We start from the raw sequence: 22,038 nt of genomic DNA on the forward strand, positions 1-22,038 counted from the left end.
AAGGTAGCAAGTACTTCTCCCATACAAGGTGTGACCGCTCACTGTTTCCTCTGAAAAAATGAGGTCACTGCAATATTCATCCCAATTCATAGAAGGCGCTGCTAGACGTGCCAGAGTATGAACGGCCACAGGAAGTGAATTTTATGGATGACTTCAGAGTAGACACCAGCGCGCTCATTAATTTTCACCAGATTTTGAAAATACATTAAACCACCTCTAGGGAGACTGTGTCAGTGTAGTATGACAAGAAAGTACCAAAATGGGGAAATTTATAGCCTTATAATGCAGTAGCATTGATTGCACTTAAAGAAGTGTCACTAGTGAGGTACATGTAGCCATGACCACAGTAGTTGTAGTTGTAGTTGTAGTTGTAGTTGTAGTTGTAGTTGTAGTTGTAGTTGTAGTTGTAGTTGCAGAAGTGAAACTAAATTTAGTTCGATGGTAAAAGTGGCACCAATTAATATGTGGTATCTATGACTGTAGTTGTCAACTTGAGTGATACCAGTCTACCACACTAGAGTCCCTTTGTGCACCTCTTGAAAATAAAAGACTTCTTGGATGATACCATGTTTGCTTCAATTTTTGTCACAGCGTTTATGATGTATAATTTGAAAATCTAGCCTTCCTTTTTTTTACCCATCTTGTTTTATTTCACCGTATCTTATTAAATTTTTGAGTATGCATAGGATGTCTTACATGAAATTTCATTGCAATGGCCTAACGCGTTTTAACTTGTGCGTGTAACTTTTTCTACCTTTTAAGGTGGTATCTCACTGCACCTGGGGCACTGGTGCGGCACTGCGGGGTTCGTAAATGACTCAACGAATTTCAGAGTTAAAGAACAATTTTCTTACATTTTTTGTGTTTTGTTGTCTTCTAAGTCATACTTTAATGTATTACGCAATATCTAAATTATAAAAAATGGCAAAAATAACAGTGAAGCAGTGAAGGAACCCCGCAGTGCCGTACCCCAAGTACAGTGCCTCAAGTGCAGTGAGATACAACCTTTTGCAGGTGCACCATGGCTATACGATATTACGACTTCTCTATGATTCTTAGAACTACAATCTGATATGAGAGTAAGGAGAGGAAAAATAGTTCGCAATAAACCGCAAGTTTATTCGCAAGTTTATTTTTCATAAAACCAACAGTAAAACAGCAATAAACAAGTTTCGTTTAAAAAAGATAATATCACATGTTTGACATGTTTCCACGTTTGTACACACTGGCCAAATGTAACATATATATAGTAGAATTCGTTGTAAACATATGGTTGATGAAAATGTAAACTTCAATCTCTGAAAATCGGGCACAGCAAGCATTTGGTACCATGATCTTTCACTTCTCGTCCTTTTCCCTCACAACATGATCTGTTCAGTCCATTTAGTACTTTTCCAGCGGTTTGACGTAAAAATCAAAGTAAAATCAAAGCAACGTGCCGAGCATATTCGGATGTCCCTGTAGCTCAACTGGTAGCAGCCTCATTTTTGAATGACATGTAGTTCCTAACTCAGGGAGACCCTGGTTCAAATCCTTGAATGGCATCTCGGTTAGGTGCTGCACCTGTTTTTCGGAGGGGACGTAGAATAGGAGCTCTGTGTTGAGGTACGTGCCTCAAAAAAGGACGTTAAAATGAAATGGGAAGGACTGGCAACCTCCTCCCTGTAAAATATATATATCTTGCTACCAAGCTTCTACAGAAACAGCAATAACTTGTTGACCTAAGCTCCATATGGCAATACAAGGTCAACAGCAACAACTGATCATAGTCGTTGAAAACTGTCGTTTTACTTTCGTCAAGTATGCACCGCTCACGCCAGTCATCTTAAATCTCCAAGCAGATCCTACGGTAGCATAAGATAGTATCAAGACCTGCCAAAGGAGTGACGCTTGCCTAGGAGTGTGTTTGGCTGCATGGCAAATGTACACCTCTTGGCTGACCACACTCCATACTATCTTATGCCATCGTAAGATCCGCTTTTGGGAGATTAGTTATCTTGACTTTAAGTGTGGCAACTGATGCAACACTTCCTCTTTTTTCTCGTAGTGTCTCCGTTTTTGGCGCCCGTAGCGCGTTGCTTGTTGGGGCCGATGATTCCCCTCTCCGTGCGGTAGAAATAGTTGAAGTTGGACACGATAACCGGCACCGGCAGCGCGATGACCAACAGTCCCGTCACCGCACACACGGCCCCGACGATTTTTCCGCCAACCGTGAGAGGGGTGTTGTCCCCGTACCCAACGGTCGTCATGGTAACCACAGCCCACCAGAAGCCGTCCGGAATGCTGGTGTAGTTCGTTCTGGGGTGTGAAGCCTCGGTCACGTACATGACGCTTGAAAAGAACACCATGGCAACGATCATGAAGAACGACAAGATGACAAACTCGTTCATGCTGGCTCGGAGCGTCTTACCCAGAATTCTCAGCCCCTTAGAATGCCGGGATAGCTTGAATACCCGAACCACGCGAAACAACCGAAAGATGCGGAGGAAGACATATACAGGGCCTTGTTGGCTCGCCGTCGCTGCTATACCGTTAGCAAGTCCGATTGTTATAAGGGTAAGGAAGTATGGAATGATGGCGACGATGTCGATGATGTTGGTGATGTTTTTCAGGAACTTTTCCGTCGTTTTTGGAGTGACGACGTAACGGGCGGTGACCTCAGCGGTGAAGAATGCGATGCACACGGTCTCAATCCAGAAGAACGCGAAATGTGTGTAGGCGATCTAAAACGGGAAGAGAACACAATCAAATGAAAAAAAATTACATGTTCCCCATGTGGAATACATACATGATGATATATAAGGCCATGTTAATAGTTTTATATAGTTGACATCCGCGCGCGCATCAATTTTCGTCTATTTAAAAAAAGCTTTCGACCATACATTTAACCATACAAAGCAGATGGAAAAAGAGCGAAGATATGCCACAAATTGCAAAGAAATGTCGGAAAACGGATACAAATTTAATTGGAATGAATATAGAATCTATTGTTTGGTATGCCGATGTCGGTGTGTTTATTTGTTCAATCTGACCACTTGTATTTTATAATGACGGCAGCTTTAATTTGTTTGGAAAACATATTTTCCTCGCAAGCTCGCATCAGTTTTAGGGTTTCCAAATGATGTCATCCATATGATCGACTCAACATGGCCTAACAGTAAATAAAGAATATACTAAATTCTTCTTAACGTCCTCCCGAAACTTTAAAACTGGACTAGTTCTCAACATTTTACACGCTCCGAATATACATTTGTACTTCGATATGGCCTATGGATCAAAGCCATGAGGAGCGACCCCTTGCGGAATATATTTGAAAGACACAGATTACAAAACCTATGGGATAAGTACCACGAAAAGACATTAAATAACACATTGTTGCCAACAATTTTAAAGTATTCTTCACAAGTTCTATAAAAATGGAATGAAAAGTAACGTGTATATTTTAAAGACGTATCAGCAAAGGACTTGTCGTTCTAAATTACATAAAGAACGTATTCAAAACAAATTCCCAAGGGAATACACAGATGATACTACTAAGCATGTGGGGAAAATTTTTCAGACATGCCTACGAAATTTAGTGACTTCTTATCAAACGGACGCACACTATACTATTAGGCTAGCTCCTGAGGCGTCGCCAAAAAAAATCAACAGGTGGTTGCCGAGGTGCCTACCATGAAATAGTCCAGCTCCTTGTTCTTAGAGTTCTGTAAATACAGTGGAAATTTGTACATGTCAGTTGAATAAACAGAAACGTAGTACACAAAGTATTAACGTTAGTTCCCCCTTTATCTGCGGGGTGACCTATATCCGTTCTTTTTGAAAACAGGGTATTTCGTTATATCAAGTTGACAAACGGTACCGGTGGGTTTAAGGTATTTTTAAAAATATTGCAATTTAAAACCACAGTTTGTCAACTTTATATCCCTAAATACCTGGTTTGAAAAACAAAGGATATAGATTACTTACTTAGACTAGCGTTGCATATACGTACTGTTTAGATTAACGTTTTATAATGGTATATGTATCCATGTGAAATTCTGACGAAACCTTTGGTAGCATGTTTAAATAGTGTATTAATTATGTGAAAAAGCGAACAACAAATTAAAGTCTTTGTTTAGCAATCTATATTTGACACATTTCTACTAAACCGGATATAGAAACAGATGCATCCGCTCACAGTAGTAAAGCAAGTGTTTTTATTAGGGTCGTGACATTTGTGTACTCATAGCTTGCGTGTACCCTAAGCTAGCGTGAGTACACATAGTTTCTTTGCTATGCTCTGAATATCAAGATGGTAGAGCCTATAATAAACATTAAGAGGGATACTACTACTAGTATTTTCAGTCAGAAATGTACAGACAAAATACAAGTCTTACGTTTGAGGTGCTGTCGTTTTCTGTCGTGTTTGAGTTGACGACTTCACGACGAGGTTGTTGGGAATCAGACATTGGAATGGTCTCCACACAGAAAGATATGGTAGACAGAAGAACCACTGCCACTATGAAGGCGCCGACAGCTCGGCCAACTATGGACTCTGCTGGTTTCTCCAAGACGTGCCATATCTTCTTCTTGAGTGGATGTTTTGGCTCAGGTTCGGCACAAGTGGATAGGTGGAGGTTGTCTTCCACGGGATGACCGCTAAGTCCGAAAAACTCGACTTCCTCTAAGAACACGTCTAGCGGGACTTGGTAGGGGCACTTGAGTCGCCCTCCACGGAGGTAGTAGTCAAAGATGGCCTCAAAGCTTGGTCTGTGGCGATCGAAGAAGATTTCCCTGGTCTCCGGGTCGTAGAGGTCCTTTCTCTTCTCCAAGTTTCCGAGTAGGGTTTCGGGTAAACGGTTGAAGACTCGGGCGCGGGTTGCGAAGCGAAGCCCGCTTACGTTCACCACAACGATCTGGCGATCGTTGGCCTCCCCAGTTCCTGCGTTCTCGTACCGTATGGCTTCCTCGTTACGATCGACGCTGGTGAACCTCGGGCGGGGGGTAGGGGAGTTGTCGCCGATGGACTGTGCACGGTTGCCGTCCTTGGTTCGCGGGTCTGTGCTGTGGATCTGGTCGTAGTGGATGACCTGTTGCATGCGGATGTGCGCCATGTTGGAGCTCGGGCTGTAGTTGTTGTTTCCCCGCGGGCTCTGCCCCCGGTACGCTCCACGAGATCGAGGCGGGTAAACAGAGATATCCTGCAACAAAAGAGAACGGACATTCGAGACTTATCAACACACAATGATACTAAATTCGTTTCTACAAGCTTTAGACACCCGCTAAGGAAAGTTAGATCCCTTCTACGATAGAAATACTTGCACAAACCTCAGGATAGCGGAACTAGGTCGCCTCTTTAGCCTCTCCGCATGTGTGCTCACAGGAGATCAGTGCACAAACAGGATTAAACATTTCCTCTGACCCAGCGCGAAACTTCAAACGACAATTGGCATAACCTTGCCCCTATAACTTCGTTCTCACAGAAAGGGGGAGGGGGGCTTGTTGCTAGGCTTGACGCACGCAGAGCCTACTAAAATCAGGGTCCGGTAGCGAACCCCAAACAACACCTGAATGCACCTGTCGGGGTTTGAGTAAACAACGTCATGTTTTGTCAACAAAGGTGCTACCAGTCTGGACCACACGATACCCCAGTTTTAAGGGTCTTACTCAACATAGTGGATTTGGAGGAATTGATAATATACTACAAGAATCAGAACTTGCTCATAACTGCATAATTGAATGTAAATCACATTGTTTTGTAATACTGTAAATGCATTTAAGTTCGCGGGGATTTAATTTTGCGATAGCGGGAAAATGGACTTGGTGGTTTTAAGTTCGCGGTAACACCATGTACTGTAGTCTCTTACTGCCATGGAGAAATGTTCGCGATGGAAAACCGCGAATTAACATTTAACCACCGCGAAAGTTTCTGCATTTACAGTAATTGGATTGGAGATCGCGGTTGTTTGTTCATGATTTGTTTTTCTGCAGTTCCAAGTAAATTTTTCGTTTACGTATTGCTGTAAATAATGGCTACAACTCTACGAAACTTCCTCTGCAAAACTTCTTCCCTTATGACCTCAATGAAAAGCGGCCTGCAGCCCGATTTTTCTCATGAATAAACAAAGGTTTCAAACAAATCAAACAAACTTAACGTTCCAAAGCCGGGGGGGGGGACTGTTGCGTTAAGGGTCACTGGGCGGGTAAATGTTTAAAGACACCGTAGTCTCCAAGCAGATATGTGGAGGAAAAATTTCAAAGTTTTCCCACTGTACTCTTTAGCCAGTGTCCACAATCATTTGACGCTATTAGATAATAAGAAATTTGTAGGCACAAATTGTCTTACATGATATGGGTGGTCATTACAAAGTGTTCTCAGAACTAAAAGGTCCTGGGTTCGATACCCGTGACATGCCACGATGCTAGGCCTTTTACTTTTCTAATTTCACGGTTGAGAGACGCCCAACGAGCCTCTCGGCTATCAAATGTGTAAAAAAAAAAAACACTCGATGCGCCAATGTGTCAAGATATGCATATTTGCCACCAAGGATTGTATTTCTTTGTAATAATGCCATGTTAATGTGATTACATGGATGCAATCGCGCGCATGAATTTTCGTCCGTTTCAAAATTTTCTACCATATTGTAAATCGCACGAAGCAGCTGAAAAATAACGTTCTATGCCGTAAGTTGCCAAAAAGGATATCAGAAAAGGGGTAATATGTTTTAAAATGCCATGGCCAATTCCAAAGTCAAAGAAGACGTCTATACAGACATACAAAATGAAGAATCTATTGTTCAATGCATAATATTCCACGTGTTTATGTTAAGCATGATGTGCAGCTTCTGTGACCACTTCATAATGAAGGCATCCTTTTATTTTGGTCAAACTGTTTTTCTTCGCACGCTCGCATCAGTTTGGGGGTTCCCAGATGATAACATCCATATATCAAATAAGCATGGCCTAAGGACCAATCAGATGGCTGCAGCCTCGTTTTCACAATCTGTACACCTAGTTTCTGCTGAGTGAAACTAACCAATCACAGCGCCGTTCCAGATCCCTCCTCTTCACAAAAGACGTTTCACCAAGTGTGACTGGCTCACTTCACAGCTATTGCCCCAAAGGAATGCTATTTTACTTCTTCTCCAGCGGTAAATGTGATCTTAGGGAAACGTTTACTGTGTGTAAATATTGGTGCAGTGACGATACAGAATTCACCGAATACTAGAACACCCATATATTGTGTTATAAGCCTACCTTTCTTGTACATGGCGTTGGTTTGTCCGCCTTTGTTCGCTACGGGAACGGACATAATAAGTTTCTTGAACATAATTAGCACACTATAACGGGTTTTTTTCTGAGTACCTGGTCATATTACAGGCAAATACATCGACTCTAACAGAGCATTTCGTTTCAGGTATCGGATTCCAGATAGGGAGGGTGGTCAAAGCCTTTTTGGCAACGCCTCTTGGGCGTCTTTGTAATGATGAGATTTCCCTTCGCAAAGTAGCTACAACAAGAAATTATAACTTTTCTCGGTGTGGTTTGACTGATGGCGCCAACGGCTAAACTAAGCCATTTACTATCGGTATTTGTATAGAAAGTCATTCCCAATATAGCACTTCGCTTTAGACAACCTTGCACACGTTGGAACTCTATTGTGACGTAAGATTAATGGACAATCTTACAATAGCAGGCTAAACCTAGCCTCCTAACTTAAGGGGGGCACGGAAAGTGGAATTTGCCCGAAATTGGGTGAATAATTTACTAGGAGAGTTAACTTTATCCGTGGGAAGTCACATTTCCCCTTACTGAGCGGGCAAATGTTATCCCACTATGGCCAAACTACACTGGCAAATATTTTCATACAGCCAGTCTGGCTGGCCTTGTATAGGCCAATCCAAACATATCTAAAACCACAGTCGAAAGATGGACACCGGTTTTGTCAGCTGTGTGTGGATCATTGTAGTGTGCGGTCCCTAATCTCCAAGTAGATGTAACAATCGAGCTTGTTTTTTGAGCGATGTTTCGCATGTTTTCCTTGCAATCTCTAGAAAAAAACGTACGAAACACTGCTACATCTGTTTGGAGATTATACAGTCCCTATCAGGCTTGGTCCCTATAACTCAATAAAGTGCCATATGTACACATAATGCAACATTTTATACACAAAGACTTCTTCTAACACACAGATAGCTCTACATTCTATGTACTATTATTATACTAGGATCAAACCTGCGTTCTAAATTTGAAAATATAAATGTTCCAGTCAAAACTAAGCGACGATCATCAGACAAACCGGGTTAACATATTAAGAACACTTACCGAGTGGAAATTCATGGTGAATCATTGGCAGTGTCTCTCTATATATAACGTCAACAAGATGGGATGCGTTGTGTCGTCCAGACCCGGTTGTATCTTCTGACTCGCTTTTCTCGCGCGTCACAAACTCACAAAGCGGTCCCGTCCGAACCTGACAAGAACTTTTGTCCCGCGCACAATGTTCACTCCGACTGAGGAATCATTCACAATCGGTGACGACAAATCTATCGGCTAAACTCGCCATGAATAAATGATAGGCAGAATTTAACTGTCTTTGTCCCCGATACTGTACCGTCGTGTTGTATCCAAAGCTCGCCGTTTTTTGCTTCCGCTCTTCCTATACATCTAGTTGTTGCGAAATCGACGTCCACGTAATATAGAAATGCCCAGACGTTGAAATGTGAGCGGCGGTTTCAGCGAAGTAAAAACCCTGACCACTCTTCTACAACCAGTGTTACAAAATGGCAGGAATGCTACAATCCTCCAACCGTCCGTGTAGTCGACGTGCGGTCGGACTAAAGAGCTCTGTTCACCGATACCCCCTTTTAGACGCGCTCGCTAAAGGTCCGGCTATTTTGTCAATCCTCACACAGTAGTGACCGTGCACAAATGCACCAGTGACCATCTCACTGGGCTGAGACGTGACGCACGGTTGCGTTAGGATGTGGTCTTCTAGATTACACCGAAAACAACATTCTTGGACGAGAAAAACGAAAAACGTACCATTTGTGATTTAACGAAGAATTATAGCTACGCCGTCGACAAGAACAAGAAAGCGTTATAGTTATAGTCTTCTATATAGAATAAAGACTAAAAATTCTATAGTTTTGAATGACATTGTGGCTGACATGTTATAGAGACATACCTTCTTTTGTGTTCTAATTCATGCTGATCTTTGTGGCAGTTTCATTTAACTATTTGTTGATATTTTAAAGACCAATTTTCCCGCCCTTTGAGATAATGCACTCGTGTGGAAGTTCAATCAAAATTGACATTACAAGGACAAGTGAGTGCTTAGTAAGCTTGTCAATAGATAGAATGTATTCTTACCATGACGCATTTTCCAGACAATGCAAAAACAACAAGCATAATATCATTTTACAAAAATGCGCTATAGAATAATTCATAGTTAAAAAGAAGACAACTGTCACGATAACGTTTTGTTTATATACAGCGTGATTTTTAAGAAAGGAGAACAAAACACACAGAAAGAGATCGCAGTTGGACAGTTTGTTTACATACACGATTGTCAGGATATACACAATGCCATAACAGCCTTCAAAATAGCTCTTATCAGACTTATAGTTCTGGAATGAAGGATGGAAGGAATGATGGAAGGAAGGAAAGATGAAATGAAGGAAGGATGAATGGATTAAAAGAAGGCAAGCTGGAAGGAAGGAATAATGGAAGGAAGGACAGAAAAATGAAAGGGAGAAAGAAAGGGAGAAGAGAAGGAAGGATGAAAGAAGGAAAGATGAAAGGAAGTCAGAATGGAAGGAATGAATGAAGAAGGGAGGGAGGTAGGAGGGAAGGAAAGAAGGAAGGAACTAACTAACTACATTCCTCGACAACAGAACAGACGTTACAATACTGTAGGTTACAAGTCTCTCGATCAAAATTATCAGTTCAACCAATGATAGCATGGCAATTACGCGATCGACCAATGAGGTATATTGGCTGAATGTCGGTCGTATAATTTTCAACCTTATCTTTGTATTTTGACCGCGGCTATAGGGCCAGTCCATAAGGCCCCTTTCCACTAGACGGCGATCGCGCTTCGCTCTCACTGCGACCTAAATAGGATATATGTAATCTTCGCTGTCACACTGGGTATATCATACAAAACGTACAAAAAGCAAGTATGAATGAGAAGACAACAAAACACACAAAGTGTAAAGGGATTCGTTTCTTTTCTGTACAATCGTCGTCGTCAATCGTCAAATTTTAGGTCGCAGAGAGAGCGCGGCGAGAGCGCCGTTCTACTTCTATAGGAAAGGACCGGGGGTATTACGAAGGTTGTACTGAATCATTGTTGTTGGGTAGTTGGCTTATCATTTCACAGACCAAGTTCTGGACGTCAACAGCGCGTGTTTTTGCAGTTTGCAGAATCTCCTGGTGGTTGGTTGGGGGAAGGTCACTCTCCATGGGCGCCATGTCTGTCACCAGGGACAGCCCCAACACACGTATCCCACAATGCCGTGCCACAGTCACTTCTGGTGCCGAACTCATGCCTGTCACGGGTGAAATGAAGTTTGTATTTGGTTAACTAAAGTTTTGTTTTCGGAAGGTGACATGAACTAATATAGCTGTGTGCCCGTGTGTGGCATTCTATTTGTCTGTCTGTCTGTCTGTCTGTCTGTCTGCCTCTCTTTCTCTCTGCGTGCGCTCGAGCACGTCACAGTGTGTGTGTGTGTGTGTGTATTGTACATAACGTGTGTTTGTGTATTTTTGTGTCTGCTTGTCTATGTGTGTGTCTGTACATGTGTATGTGCATGTCTGTGTGTAAGCTTGTCTATGTATGTGTGTTTGCGTTTGCGTCCGATTGTCTATGTGTGTTTGGTTTGTTTGTTTGTGTGTGACAATGTGTATATTTGTGCCTGCTGTCTCTGGGTGTCTGTGTTATTGGTGTGTATGTCTCTGTGTCTCTTTGTTTGTGTGTCTGTTTGTGTGTCTGTGATTTCCTTTAAAAACTTAACAACACATTTTTATTATACCATCAAGCCCTAAAAAGACAAGAAAGTACACGACAAGAAAACAATTCATCCTCGACACACCTACCTACACAGTCTGCACCCAAACGCCGTAGCATGTTGAAGACTGAGACGGTATCGAAGGACGGCCCTCCCACCTGTACCAGCACCCCCTCCCGTACCGCCTCCCCCAGCCCCAGGTCTCCAGCCACCCGCCTCGCCAACTCACGCAGTCCCCTGTCATACAGCTCAGTTACTGGCGAGGAAGGCTTTCCAAACCTGCGAGTTCACAAGATGATGTGGTTTTAGTAAATGAATGAAGACATTTATTGTACAACTTTGCCCAACCATTTTTGCCGAAGTACAGATCACAACAGAGACAGAAAATAGATAATACTATCATAGACCTAGTCTAACATAGAAGTTCGGCTTCTTCTCGCTTCTTGGTAATTAATGGTAAAAAAAGTAGGTTTGTCAAAACGCATGATGAATACAATTTGTCAGTGTTACCCGGTATTTAGTACTAGTTGTCAAAGCTAAAACGGGTATTTCACTGAGCTGCATGTTTGCGACAAAAAAAGGCGATAACAAAAAAGGCGATAACGTTGCGAACTTTCGAAAGGCTGATATTATTTTGTTTTATCTCCCCGACCGAAGCCAGGTATCCATTTTTACACCTGGGTGTAGTGAGGAAGGTCATGTAAAGTGCCTTTCCCAAGGGCACAACTTAGGGGGCACGGAGGGGATCGAACTTGGGACCTCGAGATTCCGAGCCGAACACTTTACCAGTTATATATATATCAAACACGAGTCTTATTTAGTCGACAGGATGATAGAGTACCTTTCATCGTAGAAGCCCTTCAGCGGATTGTCTGTAGTCATCCCAGGCATACTGATGTGGTCCTTTACTATCATGATGTCACCGATGTTGTAATTCCTGTTCAAACCGCCGGCGGCGTTCGTGACGAATAGAGTTTCAACCCCGATCATCTTGAACACGCGCACAGGCATCGCCACCTTCAGAAAAGGCAAATCAGTTAAAGTTAGTTAAAGTTGCTTGCCCTTACATCTGTGCAGATGCTTAGGGTGGAGCCCATCTCCATTTCGAGAGGCCCCTGGGCCACACATTTGTGCAAGCCACTGCAGCAGGGGGTAGCCAACCAGCTTATCCTCTGGGAGCCAACAGAAGGAAAGAGAAGAAGGGGCAGAATGCGTACAACCTTCATTAACAACCTTAAAAGAGACACACAAATAAGTAACATCACCACAGCACAGCTTCGCTCGCTCATGGAGGACAAGGCTGAGTGGAGAAGAAGGATCCATTGTAACCCGTGATGGCATCCCTGATGTCCACGTTCAGGGTTCAAGGTTCAAGGCAGCAGGGGGCTGGTCCGCTGTGTTAGTGTTGAGTGCTAAGCAGAGAAAGCAGCATGTACCATTTTTAAAGTCCTTGGTATAACTCGACCGGGGATCGAACTCACGTCCATGGATCGAACTCACACTCTACCCCCTCGGCCAATGCACCGGAAAAATCAAATACCTATTACATGTACTTAACTGTACAGTTATATCCAACACAAAATTTGGACTCATCCAAATTTTTGACTGAACAGCACCAGTCTTTGTCACGGAATGAACAATACATTGCTGCCGTGACGTCACGTTATGCAGATAGAACACGGGACTCCGTGAGCAGTTGATCATAAGTTGCAGGAAGGCAAAAACAACTTCTACCAACACGGATGAAATTTCAAATCAAAATACCTATTACCTTTCCGAAGAAAGTTTTCAGTAAGGTTTTCGTGTCTATGTGTGTATGTGTGTGAGAGTTATATTATATATATATTTATTTGCAAATCCATGCCCGTAGGCTAATTGCAATGATACAGACAGTGAAAAGTAACAAGTGTCTATTCTAAATACACACACGTCAGCTATCTATGTACATGCTTCTACTTCTTTACTGGGTGGTTTGACTTCTTCTTTGGAGGCAGTGGCTGATGAAAAGTCCCACTTCTTTAATGATTAGTGGGTTCTGTGATTTTAACAGAAATATAGTTTTTTTGAGGTCTACTAACTGGTGAAAAGTTGGAAATAATGTTTTGATTGTGTCAAAAAGGTTGTTTCTTTCGTCCTCATAATGGGGACAGTTACATATAAAATGTATTTCATCTTCCACTGCATCCGTCGCACAGTATTTACACAATCTATCTTGAACTGGCACTTTTTTATAACGACCCTTTTCTATCTCTAGTGAGTGAGCACTGATTCTTATCTTACATACATTGGATCTCTTGTCAGCGTCGTTCTGGTATAGATAGGTTTCCATGGCATATTCGGTTTTGATATGTTTGTAAAATCTTAGTTTGCCGTTATCTTTAGACAATTGCTGGAAAAAGGTTTGGACATACACGTCTGACAGTCTTTTCCGAATGTCGGACACATATGTTTGTTGTCTATTCTAGAGTGAGCATAGTTCCATAGATAGGAATAACCATTATCATCAAGTATTTGTTTTACATGTTGGAGCCAAGTTTTCTTATGATTGTTTAAAGGTACATTTTGTTGACAGAGTAGTGCGTCTATTTGTAAAGGGTGTGTAGAGTAATCTAACTGTTTAAGGCGTAGCCAGTACTTAACTATGCGGATTGCTATATCTATGCCTGTTGGATAGACTCCGAGTTCTGCTCTACATCCGGAGTTACAGGAATTCCTGTGCACGCCAAGGATATTTTTACAAAAGCGGGTTTGGATATTTTCCACTGGGCAGTTATCTTTTCCACAGTCTATACCCCAAATCTCACTACCATATAACATTATGGGCTTAATACACGTATTGAATAGCTTAAGTAGAGTCTTGGGGGACATCGTTGAAAGAGTGAGAGGTTTGAGGCCGAATACAGCTTTACGTGCCTTTAGAGACAGATTCTTTTTAGCTAAGGAATAAGTACCTGACGAGGACAACGTCAGGCCTAGGTAGGGGTAGGAGTTTGCGATTTCGATGTTATCTACGCCAAATAAGAAATTTATGTTCTTGAGGAGTCTCCCTGATTTGTTAAAGATCACGGCTTTAGTTTTCTTTAGGTTCACCTGCAGTTTCCATTTTTCGCAGAAGGAATGAAGCCTGTCAAGGGCACAGTAAGCCGGTTTCAGACTCTGAAAGTAGTACTACATCATCTGCGTAAAGTAGACAAGAAACGAGGAAGTGGTGTAGGGAGGGTGGGTCGCAGTCGGGGGTATCTAAATCTTTAACTAAATCATCTATAAATAAGCTGAAAAGAGTAGGACTGAGGTTGCATCCTTGCCTTACACCTCTGTCAGTTGTAAACAGTGGTGTAAGGCCGGTAGGAGTTTTAACACATGTCATCGGATTAGAGTACATGGATTTAATCAATTTGTAGAACTTGCCGCCTATGCCCAGGTTAAGTAGTTTGTAACGTAGACCTATATCTTTAGTATGAGTGTATTGTATTGGTATTTGGTATGTGGTTAGGTTTGTTTGTTTAAACCTCTGTTCATTCATGAAAGCTCATACTAGTAATTCGAGTCCTCGAAATGGCTAGATTACAAATCATCATATTTGTCATTATCCAGATTTCTTCCCGTTTGCTCAAAAGAGCCCAGTTCCACCCTACAGATATACGATATCTCTTACTGTATGAAAATAGGTAAATACATCAAATAATGTTTAGACCTTAGAGCCAGTAGTGGAAAGATACCTTAAAACTCAACATGTTGATTTATTCCTATATTTACACCTAGGTTAATTCATTAACATCCACTTGTTTGCTTGTATACATGTATGTAAAGTTGTAGAAGAGCCCAAGAAAGTCGATCGCTCTAGTTTTGTTGTGCGGATAAAGAAGACAAGAAATCGGAGGTTTTCCTGTGGTACCTTCCAGAGAGGATATCCTTCGTACTGATGGAACCGACCCTGCATGCAGATGACACTCTTCTCCGCTAGGTGGCCGAACACTAGGCGCCCTCTGTGCCCCTGAACTGAAATGCATGTCGCAACGGTGTTACAAAAGAAGCCTCAGCAATTCCAAAGCAAACTGCAAGGAGGTCCACTCCTTCCTTATATCAAAAGCCACCAAAAAATCAGGACCGCACCGTGTACAAAAAAATGAAACTTCTGACCTTGACCTTCGTCTTCACAAAACCTACTCACATACTCAATATAATCACAATACTTAAGATCTTAAGTTATTCTGACCACAAATATCCGGCTACACACACACAAAAAAAAAACACAGACACACCAAAAGCAATACGTCCGTTTCTTTATGAATATGATAAGCATACCATGTTACAAAGGCGCACTACAAAACGACAAAATATATTTTCATTTTCGTATCACAATTGTAGTCTTGACTTAAAATCACACAAAATCTCGCTTACATAATTTGAATAAGTTCTTTGCAACAAGAACAAGGATTTAACATCTAGATCTAGTCGTTGTTTACCAGTGCTCTGTGGAAAGTTGGGAATATCTCTGTAGTCTATCACGTCTTGTTCCTGTACTACATCGGCCAGGCCTCCCAGGCCCGATCCACAGATTACTGCAACCTGCAAGAAGTATAATAAAAAATGTATAATGTGACCACCGGGTCCCACTGGGTTAAGTACAGGTCGCAACAGGAGAAAACTTGATAAAAAGTTGAATGATAGATAGTGAACGTCATGAAGTATATACAATGCCAACCAACACAATCATATTCCTTTCTTGTTATATTAAGTACAATGTATTATTTTCTGTCTGATGTGATTTTCCTTTGCTTTTCATTTGTACTTGATTTCTCTCTGTAAAATATGTATGCTTTTTTATGTAAGGGGTAGCGTCAAAATAAGTCTTGCACTTGAGTGCGCCCCCTTTTGTCACTCTGTATTTCTGTTTAAATGTTTGAATAAAAAAAATAAAAAAGAATCATATTCGACTAAGTCACGTAAGAAGTTATTTCACGCACCTTTGGCCGATACTTTGTCGTCTTCAACAGAAAGTCGCTGATATGTTGAATGTCTTCGTAAGTTAACCTTCAGAAGGAAAATTGTGTTTCAAGAGTACGTTACAGGTGTGTGCTATGTAGAATCTAGAAATGCAAATAGTTGATCTATGTAACTACTCTTGTAGCTGTATATAATATCCAAGCAGATCCTACGGTACCATAAGATAGTATCTGTAGTAGCTGGCCAAGGAGTATAGCCGGCCAAAGAGAGTCAGACGGGCACTCCGGTAGCATACGCACTCCTAGGCCGCTTCACTTCTATCTTTGCCAGCTTGATATTATCTCATGCTACCGTAGGATCTGCTTAGAGATTAGCTGTATATATAGAATACAACACGGTGTATTCCGTATCGCCCAAGGTATCAGCCCGACCGCGGGTCGGATTGCCCGGAGGGCGATCCGACCCGCAGAAGGGCTGAGACCGAGGGTGATGCGGAATACACCGTGCTGTATTTTATTTATGTCATACCCACCTGAGAAAACCCATGTTTTGATGCGAAATGCGCCAGAAGTTGAACAAATTTGGTGCCCTCGAACAATAAGTGTTGCAACAGCAATGTTCCAACGTCCGAATCAGGTATTCGAATTGCCAACCGTGCCGTATTCGGCCCTCTCGAAACAGTTCGATTTAGTCGAATGGAGCCTGTGTGATACGCCTTTCGAACCTGTGCTATACGGAAACGTACGGCCCGGTCCGGAACACCCGTATCGAACGTTTTCGCGTCACAGGTATGACATAAATAAGTTTATAGAGTTGTTATATTTCAGCCATACATAGTATGGTGAAATATATTGTATCCGTAATGTTTCTTCTTCTTTCTTTCTTTCTCCTGTCAAATCTTCAAATCGAATCAGCTCCGTCGTTGCTAGACCGAATGATCTGAAATTCGGCACAAGGGTAGAGTGGGCCAATACCTTGATGATTTTTTCTCATTTTTTTCATATCTGCCTCTTAAATGATTTTATTGAGGTTAGAATGTCATGTTTTGACCAAAGCGGTATATTTTGGCCCACTGTACCTGAAGTTACAATGGAATGACCTGAAATTTGGTGTAGATAGGCATTAGATAGTTGGTAAACTGATCCAAGTAAAATTTTGGGCATAAACTAATTTAAAATGCTTAATTTCAGCACTTTTCTGAGGGGAAATTGGTTTTCTTTCGGCCTCTTCCCGTGAACTCCAGTGACCCCACACACCTGCGGCAGCCTGGGCTTAAACGAGAGTTAATTGAATTTAAAGAGCCAGCCAATCAGCGCCGAGGAATGCGAATACTTGTTAATATTCATAAGCTGACTTCCAATGTCGTATAAACAGACAGGAACACATGCATTTTACAGCCTTACAGTGGCCATATGTCCCCCTTTGCCCGGTTTAGAATTGTAGTTTGCGAGGATTTGGAGTTCAGATAGGGTCATTTGAGCGGTAGCGGACGGTACGCATGCATTGAACGTTAGAATACAAGTCTTTGACGTTGACTTAACCAACATTCCGCATGGCGATATCAATCATTTTGGCAGAGTTGACTTTGGTAGGGTTAGTCCTTGGGTTAGTTGAGACAATCGCGAGAAAATGTTACTTGACGGAAAACGCGGGAAAATTGGCCAGTTTGCGTTTCGTTTTGATACGTAGGTTTGACAGTGGCGAAAATGATTACTAGTACAATGTATTTTCTCATCAATTTGCACTGTTTCTCGTCATAATTATTTAAACTGTAAATCTAAACAATTGGCTTATTACATGTGCAATTCTTATATGAATAAAGATCAGTGGGTACTTAAATTATGTGTAACTTATTGCTCTTTGTCAATAGATCAGCATTTTTTTCTACAGTGGCCATATGTCTATAGTGGCAACATTTCTCTCCCTGTACTGGAAAGAAAAGTGATGTATTTTTTCCCGAGCAAATGTAGGTACTTCTAGTTCACAAGGAGCTTATAACGGTACTTAGACCTAGTTATTATAGTGGAAATTGTTGAATGGCTTAATGTAATTTCATGATGAAAATTTTTTGAATGGAAGGTGCGGTGTTTTTTTTCACTTTCGGAAATATAGGAGCTGCCGCGATTCTAATAACCAATTCGTTATGCATAGGGGCTCCTGTGGAAGAGTATATTTTTCCACATGGGCCCGGGGAATATCGGGCAGGCTCCGTTTTGACCTGGAATCAATTCACAATACTAGTTTCCTTTTGGGGATAAGTTACTGTTAGAATGTTCCATTTTTGCGCAGGGGTGACATGGAACAGTCCAATGTTGCGTGGGAATGGGATGGCTGAAATATGCTGTATTTGCACCCAAGCAAATGTCGGCCTTTCTAGTTTTTTGATTGCTGTTTCAACAACCTCTAAATACATCCCATCGCCCTACGGAGCAGAATTGCGTAGTTAGGCATTAAAAACATTTACACAAACATTACAAACTTAACATGGTATGGCAATTAGACTAACACTTTAAAGGCTTACCATCATAGCACACAAGTTACAATCATTTATAATCGTATCGCACAAAAGTTGCAAGTGTCGTACAATACTTCAGTCGTACGATTTCTAAGGCTATGGCAGGACCTACCGTCAACAAGTGTCTAGTACAGCATTTCACACAAGACATATGCAAACGATACATCCACGACAATAAAGATTGTTCCCAACCTGTTGTTGTAAACCTGTCGTACGACACATACTATCTAGCATTTACGTAGTAGTCGGTCCCAGAAAACATTTAAACCAAGCTTACGTTTCCTCTGACTCTGCCATCTTTAGACTGCTTATCTCATACCAAGGAGGTTATATAGAGGTTATGTCTATATATAACCTCCTTGCTCGGACCTTGCTCCGTATGTACAGTTCCCCTAAGTACTAAACAACACTGTAGAACTGCTGGCTAATTTTTAACCTCAATACCAGGGTCAAAAATGTCCTGTTGGGTTGGTCAATGGACCCTTCCAGCCGAATACCAAAAGCCCCGCCCCCTGTTCGATCTCGGGTTCTATTTCAAAACCTCGGTCAAAAACGGCGCGAGTTGCAAAAACATGGCCGCCACCGCTATCAAGCTGAGGATACCGGCTGACTTCGGTTTAGCTTTTGGGGCCTTAAAATCCTCTCAGAACAGGCGGAAGAAAAATGCTATGCATTCTTTGTTGAATGCTACATCCACTAGGTACAGTCATTTGAGGAGGGGGCGCATATAGTTGCGGTAAGGGTGATATAATTTCAGTCAAAGCGTAAGCGGGAGGCGCTCCATAATATTACCTTGTTGGTGGGCAGGAGTGCCTGGTTTCTGACATGCGGTCGATGCAGGTGTAAATCTGGGTACGTATATCTGTGACAGGGTTTCTACTGCGTTTGTTGCATGCATGGCATGTGCATACATGCTAAGGAGAAAAACCAAATTAAGAAGAAAGCAGCTAGGTCACTCACGGAGAGGGAGCTTGTACCACGTGTCAAATATAAGACACTACTACAAAGTCCGCTAGTGCAGAGTCCCGTCTCTTCTACGTACATTGCTTTACATGCGCATCCTGTCCAGGAAGAAAGTAATGCTATGTAGCGCTTACCCTTCCCAAAAACAACAATACTCGGTCGGTATAGTCTTCAACAAAAAAGGCATAGCATTTTTCTTTGCCCATTCCTGCCCCACCAGGGCTGTTTTTGACCGAGTATTCGAATTAGAATACGGGGGGTTCGATTTGTTCGATATCGCGTTCGGCTGGAAGGGTCCATTAGCGTCGATGCGCATCTGTACTGCGCAGTTAACACAAATAAAAACAAGAAGTACGTAAACGCGCTAGTGCAAAGAAATTCAACATTTGCGAATAGGAAGAGGTCGGGCGAAACTGGCCCGATTGATCGTACACCATTCGATTTGCGCCCTCAGTGAGCGAGCGTCAACCGATATTCTAGGGTGAAAATCGACCTTGAATTGACGTATTGCTACCTGACTAGCAAGCGAATGTCGACCGGTACTTGAGCGAGGTACGGACGACTTACAGGCGACCTGCAACGAGCTCTGCTTCCTCATGGACCGTCGGCGACAAGTCGGTGATATTAAGAACAGGTTTGGGTGCACAGAGAGCATCGGTCAACAATCTCGACGATCCCTAAAAATCGTGCTCTGATCTACAAAACACCGGGCGTATTACTGCCTGAAATCTCATTAGACTACTGAAATCCACATACAATGAAGAGCAGTATTTGAAAATTGCAAACATTCGGCACAGAACTACAATTGCTAATTAAAACTAAGAATCAGTTGCCACCGACTGCGAATTGTATCAGGAAGGCACAACCGCACTCCTCTAGATCAAAGAGTCTGCCAATTTTGTACCTCAAACATGGTAGAAGATGAAGTGTACTTCACTGTTGATCAGAACTGATTGCGATATGTATGTCAATGATAGAAATACTCTATTTAGTTATATAGAAAGTAGATTCCCTCATTTTAGGCACATGGGTAGCACTAACAAGTTTATATTTCTCATGCGTTTTGACAAACCGACAATAGCTAAACCCATACAGTCCTACATTTTCACCATTACCAAGAAGCGAGAGGAAGCCGAACTTTTGTGTTAGACTGGATTTGTGATACTTTAATATGTCACAGGGTAGATTGGAATCCAGGGGGATTCGGAATCCTCCTAGGAGAGATTGGAATTCTTATGGAGACCATTATGATTAGTGACTCAATGTTCTCAACCGTTTTTTTCAGTTAGCTATGTTGCATTATTTTTTTGGCATCCTTCCTATTGGCCTTGTATTTTCTGCCAGCTTCTTTGTGTGAAATTGACAAGATAGAATGTAACTTGTCAAATGATTCAGTCTATTTTCCAGAACAATTTCATCTCATCCAAATTTCTGGTAAAATCAAAGATTGTCCTTGTAGAATTACGAATTCTCCTCTATTACTAAATGTTTGAAAATGTAATGTTTCATGAGCTATCGTATAGAATAAGATGATATAAGTACACTATAGAGAAGTATTCTTAACCTTGAATTGTTAGAAAAATTAGATATGAAGCGTTAAAGTGTTAGATATGAAGCGTTAAAGTGTTAGATATGAAGCGTTAAAGTGTTAGATATGAAGCGTAAGATATCACGATTTATTCTTAGAAATAATTATAAATCCTTTGTTGCATTGTTTGAAACTATGAAGCCACTCAAGGTAGATTCAAAGATTGTCCTGGTAGAATTCCAATCTCTCCTAGGAGCATTCTGGATTCTCCCAGGAGAGATTGGAATTCCAGTAGAACACCAGAAGAATTCCTATCTCCCCTAGGGAAGATCAGAATTCTAATCTCCCCTAGGAGAATTCCAGATTCCCCTAGGAAAGAATGGAATTCCAATCTCCCCTAGGGGAAATTGGAATCCAAATCTCCCCTAGGAGGATTCCGAATCCCCCTATATTCCAATCTCCCCTGTGACAAATGTCTATATATCCTGACTTGTTGTGACCTGTACTTAGCTCGGTTGGGCAAAATTGTACAATAAAGGTCTTTATTCAATCATTCATTTAGAGCTCGCAGATGGACTCGTTGTCCGAGCGAGTTTCGCGCAATGTGCCTCGAAAATTAACAGTGGCCACACAGAGTTTCTCAATAAACGTTCTATGAAAGCGAACAAGGCGTTCGTCGTTTAGATTCCTTTCTTGACTCAGAACTATTGGAAGTTGTTGCGTGAATTATTCGTTAAATTTGTCCAGGTACTGATTGGTTCCAAAATATATGAATGTTTATGTTTTCTCTAAGTTTGGAAAAACCTAAACTAGAGAGCACTATATATGGCATTTTGGTCATTTTACCCGGTAATCAGAAACTCAGCCAACAAGACAACGTATAGATCAAAATCTCAATGCCTACTAGTAAAGTATCGCACAAGACTACATTGGATAAGTTGATATATTAGAATGATTTGCTTGGTGACTCACTATATTCATTATATAGCGAGGTGACATCGTATTTCAAAACAAATTTTCTACAAGATGGAAAATTCTTTGTATAATATGTTTATAGAATATTCAAATGACGAGAACATCGCACAAAGGACCAT

General features: G+C 41.6%; 2 protein-coding genes across 3 annotated transcripts; both read right to left on the reverse strand.

The window, feature by feature from the left end:
- Positions 1 to 1,116: 1,116 nt before the first annotated feature.
- LOC118418056 (potassium voltage-gated channel subfamily A member 7-like) lies at positions 1,117 to 8,848 on the reverse strand. Of its 2 annotated transcripts, none has more exons than XM_035823873.1 (4): positions 8,305 to 8,848; positions 4,377 to 5,180; positions 3,672 to 3,704; positions 1,117 to 2,723 (listed from the first exon to the last, which is right to left on the reverse strand). In XM_035823873.1, the coding sequence occupies exons 1-4, from the start codon at positions 8,317 to 8,319 to the stop codon at positions 2,004 to 2,006; spliced, it is 1,572 nt and encodes a 523-aa protein (XP_035679766.1). In that variant the 5' UTR covers positions 8,320 to 8,848; the 3' UTR covers positions 1,117 to 2,003. The 2 variants fall into 2 exon arrangements, with proteins under 2 accessions (XP_035679766.1, XP_035679767.1); XM_035823874.1 differs by lacking the exon at positions 8,305 to 8,848 and adding an exon at positions 5,308 to 5,576.
- Positions 8,849 to 9,788: 940 nt separating this feature from the next.
- On the reverse strand, positions 9,789 to 18,856 carry LOC118418716 (purine nucleoside phosphorylase-like). Its single transcript, XM_035824779.1, has 7 exons — positions 18,731 to 18,856; positions 15,959 to 16,025; positions 15,458 to 15,560; positions 14,887 to 14,990; positions 11,833 to 12,008; positions 11,080 to 11,270; positions 9,789 to 10,532 (listed from the first exon to the last, which is right to left on the reverse strand). Exons 1-7 carry the CDS (start codon positions 18,748 to 18,750, stop codon positions 10,309 to 10,311), a joined length of 885 nt encoding a protein of 294 aa, XP_035680672.1. The 5' UTR covers positions 18,751 to 18,856; the 3' UTR covers positions 9,789 to 10,308.
- Positions 18,857 to 22,038: the final 3,182 nt, after the last annotated feature.

Source organism: Branchiostoma floridae, chromosome 6 (assembly GCF_000003815.2).
Source record: "Branchiostoma floridae strain S238N-H82 chromosome 6, Bfl_VNyyK, whole genome shotgun sequence".
Classification (NCBI taxonomy): domain Eukaryota; kingdom Metazoa; phylum Chordata; class Leptocardii; order Amphioxiformes; family Branchiostomatidae; genus Branchiostoma; species Branchiostoma floridae.